This window comes from Glycine soja, chromosome 12 (genome assembly GCF_004193775.1).
Source record: "Glycine soja cultivar W05 chromosome 12, ASM419377v2, whole genome shotgun sequence".
Classification (NCBI taxonomy): domain Eukaryota; kingdom Viridiplantae; phylum Streptophyta; class Magnoliopsida; order Fabales; family Fabaceae; genus Glycine; species Glycine soja.
Genome location: NC_041013.1, coordinates 43,036,378 through 43,053,427, shown reverse-complemented (window position 1 = coordinate 43,053,427; position 17,050 = coordinate 43,036,378). Strand labels below are relative to the sequence as shown.

The window sequence follows — 17,050 nt, the reverse complement described above, 5'->3', positions numbered from 1 at the left end:
AATATTTAAAATATGTATTAATATTTAATAATAAAGTTATTTGGGAGCAACAGTACTTTGCAAAAGCAGATAGTGGATTTCGTGAAAGCATAACTAAAATAAAAGAATTCTCCCATGAGTTGTTAGAAACCAAATGCAATAACGCAATCTGTACTTTGCGTTTCTGTGCTTTAAATGTGTCTGTTTAAGGGATCCCATGTCTCATGAACACAAACGAAATTAGGCGAGAACAAAAAATAATAATCAGACATCAGAGCCATAAAAAAATAGAATAAATTTTAATAGAGTGGTTGAAATTGAGAGTGGTGAAGCAAGATAGTACCAAGTAATACATAAATAAAAAGTGAGGAAGTTGGCGTGTAATAAACATGGTTGGTGCTTCTGATTATAGTGTGCTGACAGAGAAGATATGCAACAGCTTTATCGATACATATAACATGGTGAAAAATCTCGCATTCTATTTTGCTATTCCTTTTTTTTTTCTGTTGTAAAAAATACTACTTTTTTTTCTTATCTCTATTCTTTTTTTCTGTTTCAAAGTTTTCCCCTTTTTTCCTTTTTTATTATTTTCTTTGCTAGTTGCAATGCAATACTACTCTCTCATGAACACACTTTCTGTTCCCTTTCTTACAATTTCTTCACTGACAAAGGAATACCTGCACATTTCCTCACGCACGCACGCATACTCAATCGCCACTCCCTCGTACATCACCCTCTCTCTCTCTCTTCTCTCTCCTCGTTCTCTCTCTAGCTATGCGGATCATGATGAGAACCCTGTCAGAGAGTAGAGACAGCTATCAGAAGAGGATAGTGCAGAGAAAACACAGATTTTTCCAGCCATATCATACCTTATTATTTCACCTTTTTCTCTCTGCCACCCGATTAATCAAATCCCCATGAGACCTCACCACCCCTTATAAACCACACCCTCTTCTCTAATCCCAAACCAAACCCCACCAAAGTGAAATTAGAAAAAAAATAGAGTGACAAACCCAAGTTATAAAACCTTCTTTCACTATTTTGCTCCTCTTGTTTGTTCCCCTTCCCCATGCCATGACTCTCATTTCCTCCTATATAAAAGCCATGAAGTAGTGTTATTAGTATATCCAATATTCTCCTTTTGCTTAAAAATTAAATTCTCCCTCACTTTTCATTTTCACCTCTCTTTTTCAAGTGTTCCTTTCTTCTTTTTCTCTCCAACGGACAACTCTTCTTACCACACATGGACCACACCGAAGCTCACTTGCCACCTGGTTTTCGGTTCCACCCAACTGATGAGGAGCTCATAACTTACTACCTTCTCAAGAAGGTTCTTGACAGCACCTTCACAGGTAGAGCCATAGCTGAAGTTGATCTCAACAAGAGTGAGCCATGGGAGCTCCCTGGTAAAAACACTTAACACCCTTTCTTTCTTTCTTTAGCTATTAATATTTTCATTCATGGCTTTCTATAGTGGCAGTAAAAAGAGTTTGGACTTTCCACCTCACCTAACCTTTGTTTTTGGCAGAGAAAGCTAAGATGGGAGAGAAAGAGTGGTACTTCTTCAGCTTACGTGACAGAAAGTACCCAACTGGGTTAAGAACCAATAGGGCTACTGAAGCTGGGTACTGGAAAGCCACAGGGAAAGATAGAGAGATTTACAGCTCCAAAACTTGTTCTTTGGTGGGGATGAAGAAAACCTTGGTTTTCTACCGTGGTAGAGCTCCAAAGGGAGAGAAAAGCAACTGGGTCATGCATGAGTATCGCCTTGAAGGCAAATTTGCTTACCACTACCTTTCTCGCAACTCCGAGGTTAGTATCATTTTCTTTTTGTTCCTTTATTCATTCGTCATTCTACATGTTCTATGTTGTGTTACTTTTTCTCTACTCATGTAGCATTGAACTATGTGTACTTTTTAACCCATGATGAGCCGTTTTTATTTTAACACCCCCCAAATTTGCAGTGAAATAACTCTAGTTGGGTAGGAATCTGCTTTCCCTTTTAGCTTTCCATAAGTAGGTTTCATTTACCAATGTTGAGATGATTTTTCCCTTTCATTATCTTGTTTCCAAGTTTTTGTTTCTCTTTTAAGATTTTGTTCCCCTTCCATAAGTAACCTTTCCCTACTTTGTTTTAGCTCAATCCCCTACAAGTGTTTTTTGCTAACTTAGATCACCGGTCATTACCCAAAGGCTCATATAAGCGATTCTTAATTTGGTTTCTATGGATTTTTTAATACACGTTTGCATGATGAGGACCACAAACCCAAGTTAATTAGCCAACATTCCTTTTTTTGCATATGGTTTACAAGATTCTAATACAGCGTTTCCTTTAACAAGAACCCTTCATGAACTGTTATGACTTATGCCACATGCATTAATGCTTATTATTGTAGCCGTTGGTGTGGTACAATTTCTCACTAACATAGAAATGGTTGTGATTTAATGAAGGATGAGTGGGTCATATCACGTGTGTTTCGGAAGAGTAACACCACACCGATCACCAATGGAGGCTCCACCATGTCCGCTTCTACTAACTCCAAGAAGACAAGAATTAACAACACCACCTCTCTTATCCATGAACCAAGTTCACCCTCTTCAGTTTTCCTTCCACCTCTTCTAGACTCTTCTCCCTACACCAACACCACCACCAACACCTTCACCGACCATCACAATAGTTCTTATGATAGTGCCACCAAAAAGGAGCACGTGTCCTGTTTCTCCACAATAGCTGCAGCAACAGCTGTTGTCTCCCCCAACAACAACTTCAACAATGCAAGCTTCGACCTTCCACCTTCTCAGCCTCTTGCAACCGACCCTTTTGCAAGGTTTCAGAGAAACGCTGGTCTTTCTGCTTTTCCAAGTTTGAGGTCTCTACAAGACAACCTTCAGCTACCTTTCTTCTTCTCCACGGCGGCGGCGCCTCCCTTCTCCGGCGGAGTCTCCGGCGACTTCCTCAGCTGGCCAGTGCCGGATGATGGTGTTTCCAACATGCCACTGGGCGTGTCGGAGCTTGATTGCATGTGGGGCTACTAATCAATCTTTTGTTGACTTTTTCAAGAGTTGACTACTAGGATTAGACTTTGATTATGATGTTACATTTAGAGTTATGTTTCTTTTATGGCCTTGTTAGGTTTGTTCTTTACCTAATTGTGTGTTGCTTTTTATTGTGTTATGTTATTTTCCATAATGACCTTGTGAAGCTTGAACAATTTACTCAGGCTGGTTTTTGTTGTTTCCGATTACTACCCTACTAGGGCTAGTTTGATGTAAGGGTAGTTTTGGCATTTTGTGATGTGATGTGTGTTTTGAGCTATGGTCCACTTAGGATATGTCTTTGGAGGTGGTTGCAATGTCTGACGTGTTGATCTTGAAAGTAAATGCTCAATATGTAAGAGTATCAGATCCTGTGGGGCTGTTGTTTTTGAGCTATACTAGTATTTCATCTATGGTCCATATTATGTCTACAGAAAATCTTTGCGTTGTGTTAGAGCTTTCATCAGTGGACCGTTAGGATTTATGTCTTTGCAAATGTTTCAGTTTTGTGACGTGGTGGACTCTTAACTAAATGCTTAACATATCGAAGGAGGAGTTCCAGTGCGGGATCTTGTTCGATAATGCTAGATACGTTCCCTACTTTGCAATAGATTTTAGATCCCCGTGGATTTTAATGTTTTCAATTTTCTATAGTAAGTAACTAGGAAAAATGTATACTTCGTCAAAAACAAGAAAAATATGGGAAGAATGATAGACCTTAGATGTATTTTTTATTTTTATATACAAAGCAGACAAACAACACAAGAATGATGAAGATATTAAGTATATTCATTGTTACAAAAAAAAAGTACTGTTTTTTTCAAGATGAATTTATTCATATTCACGTAATATTACTGCCATCAATGTTAATGTGTAAAAAGATTGATTCGCAATTCGTAAAAATACTATAATGTTCCTAAGTATTACATTTTGAATATGTGTTTAAATTTCACTTTAACTTTCTCAACCTTTAATTACCAGTTTTTAATAATCAGTTTCTTTAAGTTAAATTTTAATATTTATTTTAATCAAAGAACAACATTACACCTCCAAATATCTTAACATTTAATTTCCTTTGTTTGAAACTCTTACTACCTCAATATTCTTAAGACATGTATAGAACTTCAAAACTATATTTCAGACATCAGATTTAGTTATTGAATAAAATTTTAAACTTAATGATTTAACCATGTGAGAAATGTGAGTTTTTTTATTCTTTAGGACCTTTCCGACATGGCCTCTCTATCTTATGGGTTCTCATCCCAATGACAATTCGGAGATTTCATTTTCTTGGTGAAAGTTTCAAAAAAGTAGTTGCCCTGCTTTTTAGTAAACCAGGTTGAATTTTTTTACCATAAAAGCATATAGCACAGTGGAAAATTGTTTTTTTTATAACTTAATTGTTTATAAATGGAGAGAGAGAGAGAAAAAAGAAATAAAATGATTGATTTGATGGATGATGTAATGTGATAGAGAAAAAAAATCAAGAAAAAAAATTTATTGATTAAACGTTTACAATTTTTTATTATCTAAATATAATCACTTTATCACTGTGACTTGAATTGTAAAATTGAAATTTGAAAGACATGGATCAAAGAAATCAGCCACTTGGTGAAAAAGAAAGAATTATTCTATCTTCAAAAGTTTTGAAATAACAAAAAAATAATATGAGCGTGGCATGTAAGCGAGCCAGTTACTGGTTGAAATATAAAGTGTTTTTTTTTTAATCAGATGAAATATTTTAAGGCAAACAATAAAAAAAAACGTATGAAATACCATATAATTAAAATCCAAAACATCTTGGTTGTCAGCAAACCCCCATGTAACTAATTTATCTCTTCTTTGGTCCACTCTTGTTCTTTCTTAGTGGTCCATTCAGGTTGAAATTTAACATGGAAGAAATGATAAAATGAATTATAAAATGTATAGATAAAAGATAAAGTACAAAATTGAATTTTTATTATTAAGGTTTAGGTGATGTAAATATAAAGTGAAATATTATATTTTATTAGATGAAATCTATTTGAATGGACGTATTGAAAATTGTTTTTGTTCAACTTTCAAGAAAATTTATTTATTATAGTTGATGACAATCTTCACTGTAAATAGAGAGAAGAAAATTAGTAGAGAATATACAGATGAAGAAAGTGTGTGAGAAGAGAGATTAAAAAATAAGTCACTTTGTTGAAAAAAAAGTATTTTTGCATGAAAATGTTATAATTTCTTATAACTATTGAGTGAGATACTTTGGTAAAGTAATACACAATATATGATGGATTACAATCTTATAATCATTTTTGTGATAATGAAATACTTTTGAAACGATTACGCAAACATAGACAAGGGATATCGAACCACACTAAATTCTTGTGTTCATTATTATTTTTTCTATGGAGGGGAGAGATATTAGTATCATCACACTTTCTAGTTAACATTCTTTTTATTGGTTGAAATTTTTTTAAAATAAAAAAAATTAAGGGTCTCCCAACTTATTTAATAATTTTTTATTTAATTTTATAATTTTTAATAAATTTTTAACTAATAAGAGACAATCATGTGTTAGAGAATGTGTTTATGATACTTTCTATAAAGATTTTCATTTGTAAAATTAATACATATAAACTTAAAGAAAAGGAGACATTTAATGAGAGAAGACAAGACCTGCGCCTATGGAGAAAATTCATCCATGTTGAGAACTCTAATTGTAGTAAATCTTGATGTTGAAACTCCCTGATTAGAATGACAAAAAAAAGGTCCATATACAATGTGGCAGACAATGGTTTAAATCTAAATGTGTCTATATTCAACTTTTTACCATGTTTTGAATATAATTAAATGAAAAAAAAACAAAACAAAAAGATAAAGAACTTGCATCAATGATGACAAATTGTCAGGATAAGAACCTGGAAGAAATGATATTAATCTAGAGCCATCAATGATCTAGTTACTCTATCCAGATGGCCAAACGGTGGAGTTTAATTTGTGATTCACTATAGGTGAGAATTTTGTTCAGCATTTACTAAAGCCCCAACAATTAAAATTTTCATTATCAAGAATAAACTAACTAGTCCTTGTTCATTTAATATAAGGATAGTAGTTATTGATGGAACTGTGTTGGTTAAAGATCATTTGCTTCTACGACATCCTTGCGTAACATGATGTACCCCACTCTCAATAATTTAACTAATAGTACTACATAACCTCTGTATTGATATAACTCATTCGACCATCCTGGTTGATAACAATAATTTCATTGATTGCTACCGAGGAAGCAGCTAAATTCATTCGGACATTGACTTGTTATTGACTCCATGCACTTCACCACACGTGCTTCATATTTTATTATATATCAATGGCCTAATAACTTGTTTTTTTAAGTACATTTAATGATGTGTACATTTTAGTGTACGATAACTTATATATAATGTGAAAGGATAGTGTCTGAGTAATCACCATCTCTCGTTATATCCAAGTCATCTTTAGTCATTTTCCTTCTAAATCAATGAACCATATTGTGCTAAATATGTCAAGAAAGAATATTTTTTAATTCGATTCAAATGTTTCCGCATGTGTATCATCCATGTGTTTCATGAATATAATAAATAAATACTAAATAAATTTAGATAGATTAATTATGCGTAAGGGTTACAGTATTATTCAATTATAAATTATCATTCAAATTGTTGACTTTTATAATAATTAATTTAAAAATTATATTATGATATTTTTTTAATTAATTGACAGTATTAAATAATTTATACTCAAGGATGCATGAAAATTAAACCCATAAATGAAATCTTTTAAGTCAAAAGGAAAACGAAATAAATTAATCTGAATACGCATACAAAATATAAATGCACCTTCAAGGCTTCAACAAACGCAGTACATAAATAATTATTAAAGTCCTTCACTCAGATTTCACTTAAGATTCCATTAAAGCAATTTCTTGCCAAGATTCCATTTCGAATAAACCATTAAGAAGAAACGCGAGTTCGTCCTATGATGCCAAGGCCCCATTTATTTATGTCAACCGTTTAAAGAAGTGAGAATTTTAAGTGTTTTAAGCATTTTGTAAAAGGATAAGACTTAAGATACATTATCATAGTTATTGTAGGTGTTGTTCTCGAGTCAGATTTTGAGTTTCACCTCTCTCGTATGCAAAACAAAGGAATTTATTAAATGTTATGGTATATTACTAAGGAGAAACATCAAATTTAATTGGAGAACAACATAACTTATGGTTATGTATTTAAGTTTTTTCCTTTGTAAAATATACATGTTCATAAGAACATTTTGAACCGATAATCACCAAAATAATTTTGGGATAAGTTGAAAATCTCAATTTAAGAAATTGAATACTTTCCTTGACATTGTGTTTGAAAGAGAGATAAGAAAAGGAATAAAAAGTGTGAATAATGAAAATCATTGAAAAGAGGAAAAAGTAAGGTTATTTGATTGATATGAAAAAGTGTAAAAAAGATAAAATATTTGAATTAAAGTGATTATGAAAATAAGAAAAGAAAAAATATTTTAATCATTAATAAAATTTTCATTTTATCCCCAACAAAAATAATGATTGTTATTTTTTTATTAAGAAACCTATTTAAAAAAATTAATGACATATAATCGATTATGTCTTTCAGAAAACATTTTTAAAAATTAAAGGCATAAACGATTATATACCATATAACAGTGAGCACATAGTCTCGATTTTTTAAGAGGGTGGAGCTGGAAATTCAAGAGGGGCTTTGAGGGCTAATTTTGCCAACGTAAAAAACAACCGTTCCTCTTAGTTTTTTTTTTTTTAATGTATATTTCATTGTTATTCACCTCATTTTGTGATGCATGTCACAATTTTTTTGAAACTTTCATTTTACTTTCACCTCTTAAATATATAGTTTTATTTTATTTTATTTTTATCTACAATCGTGTACGTTTTTTGTGACGTCATGGAATGCTTTTTCATTTCATAAAACGTGCGTTATGTATGTTGAAGCCGAGACAATCCGAAGTTGCTATGGCTGGCTGTTGGTTTTCCATACATGCCACAACTCTTATGATGTGCAATGATGAACCGACATTGATGATTGTTTTTCACGTAAGTCCCGAAACAAAAATTAAGATTATTTATTGTAACGGAATAAAATTTCATATGGGGTATACGGTGGAAAATTACAATGCCCCTCAGTTTTTACTTTTACCTATGATTCCCATAAGTTTTTAAATATCGTTTTAAATGTACTTTTTCACGGATTAAAAATTCAGTTATGAACATATGAATTTGGAAATGTAATATTCTCATGTATCTTGTGAGTTTTGAAATTTTTTTTCTAGTATTTTCTATTTTCAAAAAACATAATAATATCATAATTTACTTCATTCTCATTCTTATAACTACGGGTGAAAAAGTTGTATTATTGTTGTAAGAATAGGACATGTTAATTATTATCTAATCTAATTATAACTTTTATCCAACCTTTTGATTGTCTAAATTTTTTTAAAAATATTCCTAAAAATGCTCAAATCTAACCAAATGTGTTTTTAAATATTTTTAGGAATAACATTCCTGATCACGAAAGGTCCTAAGTTTTTTCAAAATTTGAACTAATTAAGCTCTCTAGCAAGTTTCTGAGTAAATCAATTAAACTTAACAAAGCCTAAAGGGCCATAAACACAAAATATTTATTGGGCACTCATCCTCAAATAAAGTACTTCAAAAGTGAAAGCATTATAAAGTATGCATGTTTAGATTGAAGTTTGTAAAAGTATCCTAATAGTTACTTTTCTTAAATTGAATTTTCAAACTAAATTCTAGTAAACATATTTTTAGGAATAATCAAACATAATTTGAAACTCATTTTCACTTACACATATATACTTTTGGATCCTCCCATCTTAAATCCAAGCACATCTTAAATAGTTATTAATTTAATTTTAATGGTCTTCTTAAAGCATTGATCAAGAAACTAAAATAAAAAAAATATTTATTATATAAATCATAAGAAAATATAAAAAAGATAATGGACGATATAATTTTTCATCTCTAAATAAAATATTTTTACTTTTAAGTTTTTTAACTAATATTCTTAAGTCACCTGTTTGTATTTGTCTAATTGTAAATACATCATCATGGTCTAAAATATCCTCCCTTTCTCATTAGCTTGCTTTTAGCAAGGAGAAATGTTTCTCGTTATTTTGTTTTTTGTTACATTTAATAGGTAGTTGTAGAGGGTGAGGTACACAGGGATGGCTTGAGGAGTGTCTTTGGTTCATTTTCACGTGGGGGTTCTTAGTCTAATTTTGGACTTGGTGTGTACTATATAGTTTATACCTAGTTGTGGGAGGGACAAATTTAAGGTGGTGTCTAATACGAATCCGTGAGGTTACTTTGTCACCCATGAGGGACAAGAATTGACCGTAGGATATATTACTAAAATATTCCGTGGCTGAGATTCAAGAAAGGAAACTAGAATGAGCCTGTTATTTTTAATATATTTTTTTATTTTATTTTTTCCTTTCTTTAACTCCTCCATAGTCAAATCCCAACCTTTCTTCAACTCCTTCGTCACCATTCTTCTGCTGCAACTCAAATCTGAATTTTCAGATTTCAGCTCAGGTCATTTTTATTTATTTATTTTTTCTTCCGGTAAAAAACCTGTCATCACAGGTCATTTTACTCCAAATTTAATGCACCTCCTATTAACATTGTAACTTTTTTTTAATTATTATTATTTTTTTGGTAAGGTTTAACCTTAGAGCAGGTAGTGAAGAGGACCCTTGAGAATAGCCAACAATATCTTGAAGCCTTTTCATCCATCGATCCATTCAAACATGCATGAAAGTTTACCCTGGCCCCCTCTCTATTGTCCTATTGTGAAGATTGTAACAGCTAAAATTATTGCAAGTGTGGGTGAAGCAGATGATGCCAGCCAAATACTAGCATGAAAATGGAAAGTTACATAAAAAGCCACATTGAAAAAATGGGGCGTGTGGCATTAGTATGGCAAAGCAATATTCAATTAATGTTGTTGGGAATAAGGTATATATATATGTCATTGCCATAACTTATGATGTCTCTTAATTGCGTCATTGTTAGTAATCAGGTAGTAAAAGTAGTAACAAGTGAAAAAGTATTAAAGAGATCAAAATTGCTTTTTAATTCAAAGTGAAGATGATGAAGTCCATTTTGTTTATTTATTTTTACCTTTCTCTTTCGCCTATTCGACTAGCTAACATCTCACAAGGAAACATATATTTTTGTGTCATATTGATTCAGAGTACGAATTTCCGTACTGTTTGGAATCCTCCTCGCAATATCCATTCAACACAGTTAATAACTTTAAGACAAAATTAACTGATATATTTTAATAAACTCGTCATATTTTAACTACTTTTAAAGATGTCCCATATAGTTATGAATAATTTAAATATGTAATAATGATTAACTGTACTTTATAAATGTTTTACTGAATCGGATAGATGCTAATTAAGTAGAGAATTGTAGCGAACATTGATCATCATTAGTGTGTACGTATTTGAATAAGCCTTGGCAAAATTATTTTTTATTAAAATTGATTTTAAGGGTATGATTATGTGATTTATGTTTGGGTTTTTTTGGTTATAACAGCAAGTTAATAGTGAAATTCAATAAAAAAAAGAACAACTTACCAACACAAAAATTGTAATTTTCTCCAAATTTTCAAAAAAAGCATGAAAAAAAGGCTTAAATGATATGATTCTGCCCTCATCCCAAAATGAAATGGGTAATCCCGTCGTTCTTAGTATGTGAATATACGTCTAAAAAATATTTAACTCAAAATTAATTATGGACATAAATCAATTCTTCAAATAAAACTAAACATACATGAAAATTTATTTAAAATCGCGTTAAGAATATTTTTGAGAAATCTAAAGTGAAAGGAAACATGCACTTATTCTATTGATTCATATTTTAATAGTACTAAAAAACAGAACACAACTTATTAGTACATTCTATTTTAATATTTTTTTTTCAAAAAATATTTAATGAACACTGATATGTTATCTTACATCTAGAAAGAGATAAACAAAAATGAAAAATATTAATAGAATATTTAAAATAGAAGAATGTATGTATTATTACTCTTTTTTTCCTTCTTAGAAGAACAATAAAGGGCTATTTTTGTTTTTAAGTTGAAACACCTGATGAATGCTTAGCTTTCAACTGAGGCAGTGGCTTCTTATTTACCAACAACGAATCAAACATTGTTCTCAGTTTCTAACCATTGGTGCAGACAGGCACCAATAACTATAATCATGATGGTGCCTATGTACTTATAGGGCTAGCCAAGCGAATGGGGTGTGACTGGATGCAATAGGAGAGGATCATCATAACGATGGTGATGATGAAATTGGACTTTGAGGTACATTAAGGTTGAAAAATTGAATGGGGTATTATGTGATCCTGTGCATGATTGGGGAGGAATGCAATGAGTATATCTTTTTCACCAGTTATGGGGTGTGTTTGTTTGTTGTTGTTAAGAGTCAGTTATGGACAAAGAAAGTGTTACGCCAGCTGCGTGTGCATGGAAATGGCATGGCACGCGGTGTACCCTACTTGAGTACTACACAAATACAATAATATAATATAATCATTTTGGTTTGGTGTTATGGATACTTTCTTCACAATTATTTGAGGTCTCATAGTCTCTCTCACTGCTTTCCAATGTTTTGGTCTCCTCCACCTTGTAATGGCTCTGAAATATAAGGCAAGGAGGAATAACATGCATGTGCTAAAGGCCAAACGCCAAAAGCTTGGGTTTGGAACTTATACAAACACAAGGGAATCATGACCTTCAAAAACTGAGGTGGCTTTGTACTTGCTACTTGGCCTCTGCTGGTCCATTTTTTATTCTCATATTGTTTGGTTTAACTTGACAAATGACAGAATTTCTTTGAGATTTTTACTTTACTGATGTACTATAGTTCAATTTTCAATCTTTCTTTTTTTCCTCTTCCCATCCTTGTGGACAGGGACGGATCCAAGGAAAACATTATGTATATAAGAAAATATATTTTTGAGTCAATATTTATTTAAATTTTTAGTAATAAATTATATATCTAATTTTATCTTTAAAATTAATAATAAATATTTTTCTAAATTTCTATTTAAATAATTATATCAAAAGAAATTATGTCTCCTTAGATATACTTCTATATCCATCCCTGTCTTGTGGTGAATTATGGAACTGGATTTTAGTAGTTATATATAGCTATATTATTATTATATTATATAAATAAAAGTAGTACTCCTAGCCCCTGTAATGGGATGCTGTTGATCTTTCATGTATAAATTAGATAAAATTATAGAAAAAAATGTTAGGAAGGAATTGCTAATTAGATTTTATTTTTATTTTTCCAGTTTTTGAAATTGTTCTCAAAAGCACAACTTAAAATTATGTTGCAAAACTCAAGTGTCTAAAAAATGTGTCTAGAGCATCTAAGTAACATCCAAATGAAGTGTGTGTTTAGATTCATGTTTGATTATTTATAATTACATTTAAAATATCAATTAATGCAGTTTTAAGTAAATTGATTTATTCAAATAAAATAGTTTGAAAATAAAATAAATAATTAATTAAATTTAAATATTATATTATTTGGATTTGATAAACCTCTGTGTACTCGATGATCAACTAAGTACATCTCTTATTTTTTTTTTCATTAGACTTACTAGATAATTCAAGAAATAGAAAAAGTCTATTATTATTTATTAGACGGTGAAAAGTTAAGGTAATAGAAAAATTTTATTTTCTATTGGAAAGATAAAAATATTCCTATAATTATAAAGCTTTTTTTATTAATAGGATAAAAATAAGATAAAATCATATATATTCCTAATTATGCTATCAAATGAGGGAGATTGAGATCAAAGATCCAATCCTCACGTCTATAAAAGGGGTTTTTAAGATTTAAGTAAACTTGACTAATTTAACTAATCATAAATTTTGACATTATTTTTTTGTTCACTCGTCCCTGACTTGAGGGTCAAAGTGTTTCCACACATACATCCCGCTACCATAAAGGAGGAACTCAAGGAGGATTACCACCATTTACCAAATCTGGTAAGAACAAATACATTTCAAATTCATTTAAATTTTAAAATTTTGTATCAAAACACTAAAACCTTAACAAATATATTTTCTCTTTTCATATTTCCTTTAAAAGTACTTACCACTGCACATAGTTTGAATTTTAATATTTGAAAATGTTGTCATTTCTCTCAAATTGAATTTGGCAAAGGAAAACAAACTTAATGTAGAGGAGTTTTATTCACCTCTTAACACTATAATCATCCAGATCTACTGGAGTGATAAATGGTAGAGTACTAAAGTCTTTGGGTAAGGGCTAGGGCAAATAGCATTGTGGTGAGGCCCCAGATGCAGTACCAGGTTCTTCTGTGATGTCGGTGTGGTCACAGGTTAAATGAGCCGGGGTTTGACATATGGGCCGTAGGATGTAAATTGGGTATAAGCCTGCTCTTGTGTGACAATAATCTACCTTACATATTTGATATATGGACACACACACGAATGTGTTTGCTAATGGATTTGTCTAATTTTGAAAATGTAATTAAACAGTATCATTTTTAATAATTAATAGAATTTAAACATTTATCGAATTCTATCGTTATACTTTGACTATCATATTTAATGCATCATTTTTAATTTTTCTTTCATATCATTTATGGATAAAATTAAATTTTATAATTATTAATTAAAAAAAAATTACTAATTAAAATTGTACTAAAATACATAAATATATGTAATAAAATATTCAAATATTAATAATTAGTATGTTTTAAAATAATTATAAAAATCTATATTCTATATTCACTTTAGTAAATAGTTATCATAAAAAAAAACCTTAGGTAAATAATTTTCATTAATCTTTGAAATGGACTTCAAGTTTGTGGTGGATACGCTGTCATCTCATCCGTTCACGCTTAATGAATTTGGTGACATTCTTAAGAATTAATGCAATGAAAATATCAAAACTTTTCTATTAAGTTTGTTCGTCTGTAAGTCAATCAAGTCGCCCAATATTCTTTGGCAAAAGTGTCTAAATCCTATGCTCGCTGACAAAATTTTTGTTTTATCCCTTCATATATCCATTCTCTGATTTTCAATGAAATAATGTGAGTTTGTTGCAGTAATTTCTTTTGCCATTTTATAGTCTTAATTAAACAAAGTATTATTACATCATTACAAGTTTGTTCCTTAATTTGAATATATCAAAAGTCACACTTATGATTATATAATAATATAAAAATAACCGTGTTGGTTATACACAAACTAAAATTAAATGCTAATATTTTCGTTTTAACTACAAAAAATTATTTATTAAATAAGTTTTTTAATTTCAATTATATAAATCAAGAAAATTACATAAATTAATAACTAAATTATTAATATAAATTATTTTATGTATTTTATAAAAATTATGTAAAATTATTTTTATATATAAATAATACAAATTTTTATTTTAATTATAAAAGGTAATATTTTTTAATTTTATATTATTTTAAATTTATATAATCTGCATAAATTCCATAATATTTTTAAGTAACCTATATATTAGTTTATGTAATTTTTTAAAAATTATAATAAATAAGAAATTTTTTTATACATAATAATTTATTAATTTATATTAAAATAAAAATTTATAATAGTAATAAATACATGTAAAATTAAATTTTAAATACGAAAAATTTTATTTTAATTATAAAGTTTTATAATTTGAAAAAAACTCTTGATTAATGATATATATAAAATAATATTTACAAAATTAATTAAACAAAATAAATATGTTAATTTAAATAAAAGATTATGAGTTTAATCCCTATCAAGAATTTATTTAATTTTTCATAACGGACCCTAAAATATTTCTAAATTTGTTAAAGATGACGCCAATATTTTTTGGCATGTATAATTTAACAATTTTCTATTTTTGTTGTCTCCTTTTGTACTAGCAGTGATATCCCAAGATGAGTGTGGTTAGAAATTCATTATTGTTGTATTCATTACCCAAAACGAAAATGGGTAGCACAGAAAAAAAAAAAACTAAGTGAGGTTATTTGTTTAAAATCTACTTTACCATTTTATTGAAAAGAAAATAAATAAAAATCTTATTTAGTCTGAGATTTTTTTTTACTTTCTTTTAAATAATTAAAGAATTATTATTTTATTTTCATTTTTATTTGAAAACATAAAACACAGTGAAAATAAGATAATATTTTTTTATAATTATTTATAATTTTATATTGATAAATCAAATTAAATGTGTCTTAATATTTATATTTTCAATTTAAAAAAGTGATTGTAAAATGTAAATTTTTTAATAAGACAATGGTTGTTCACCAAACGAAATGTTCGAACAATAATTTAAGAAAAAGGTGATAAGATTTTGGACACTGTGGCCGGCCGGCCGGCAGGCACTGGAAGAAAGATAGAGTGTCTGATGTGTTTGTCTCTCTCTATAAAAGGGGAGAGATTGAGTTATTTTAAAAGTAATTTTTATAGCGTTTTTTTAATATTCAATAATAAGTTTATATTTATTAAACTTTAATCATTTAATTATTAAATATTTTGCTATTATTTCAATGATCATGGAAAATTTTAGGGAAATAGACTATTTTTATTCAGGTAAATTTATTTATATTTTATTAAAGTATATTAAATAATTTAAAAATTTTATTAAAAAAACTGTCCAATCCTATGGTATACTTTAATTCAAGGGGAAAAAAATTGCTGAAGCATAATGCTTCTTGTTAGACAAAAACTTAGATCACACCTCATATTGCTCATCAAATGGACAATCAAACAATGCCTTGCAACAATAAACACAACTTCGAGTTGAGATGATCTTTAACATTTGACCACACCTATGGGATGATTTTTAGAATATTATGTAACTCTAGTAAACAATGGTGAACCTCAAAGTTTTACAGATTTTTTTTACCAAAAGATTTACAAAAGTTAAAAAGACAAAAAAAGAAGACAGAAATGAATTTATTAAAGCCATGGAAGAAGATATAACTTCTTTACACAAGAGTCAACCGTATGATCTGAAGGAACTACCTAATTAAGAAAGACAACCCTTGAAAAGTAGGTATACAAATGGAAGTTTGAAGGTAACTTGAAGAAGCTAATCTTCATATAAAATTTGAATCATTGTGATAAATTAAAACTACAAGAAAGGAATTGACTAAGAGCATGTTTGCAGTGTCGTTTGAACTGCGACAGCATGAAGCTCAATGTACCTCTACCACAGAAGTAATAAAGGACTTGATTTTGCAAACGTGGTTGGAATCGCCGAAACAACAATCCAAACATGCTCTAAGATAGTAGTGAAGATGTCCTTTATAAGAGTGTTCTTAGTTATATATGGAATAAAGATTGAATAACTTGAAGTCAAAACCACATTTTTGCATGAAGCTCTAGAGGAAAAGATGTGTAAATTTAAATTGAGAATCACCTCTAGTTTTTTAATTGAGTCATTATATGTGTGAAACTCTAAGATTTAGAGACAATGAAAAACGATTAAATAAATAACTCAAAACATAGGTATTATTTGAAAGTTGTACTGTTATCTTACTATTCAATGGAGATTATTTTTCTAGATTAAGTTCTGCGATTTTTTTTCTGGTCACATTAAAGAGTTTTCAATGTTAAATTTTGCTAATGCTATCTTTTTCAATTTTATTTTTTTCATTACCATTTCGTATCCAGTTGAAGTTAGACAGAAGAAAAACTTTCTTGATTTTGCCAAGTTACTAAGTCATGCATTTCCCAAAACATAAATAGATGGAAGGCTAAAAAGAATTTTTTAAGAATTAATTAATAAAAAATCATCCAAGATTAGGTAAATAAAAATATATTTTTCAAGAATCAAATTAGGATTTTTATTGTTATTATTATATTTTTCAAGAACTGATTTAATTATTTAATTCGAAAGAAAAAAAAAGTGAGAAAAAAGGAAGATTAGGTGAAAGATT

General features: G+C 29.5%; 1 protein-coding gene across 1 annotated transcript; it reads left to right on the top strand.

Moving 5' to 3' along the window:
• Positions 1-583: 583 nt before the first annotated feature.
• On the top strand, positions 584-3,659 carry LOC114379424 (protein CUP-SHAPED COTYLEDON 2-like). The gene is made up of 3 exons (XM_028338075.1): positions 584-1,385; positions 1,508-1,791; positions 2,431-3,659. The coding sequence occupies exons 1-3, from the start codon at positions 1,223-1,225 to the stop codon at positions 3,013-3,015; spliced, it is 1,032 nt and encodes a 343-aa protein (XP_028193876.1). The 5' UTR covers positions 584-1,222; the 3' UTR covers positions 3,016-3,659.
• Positions 3,660-17,050: the final 13,391 nt, after the last annotated feature.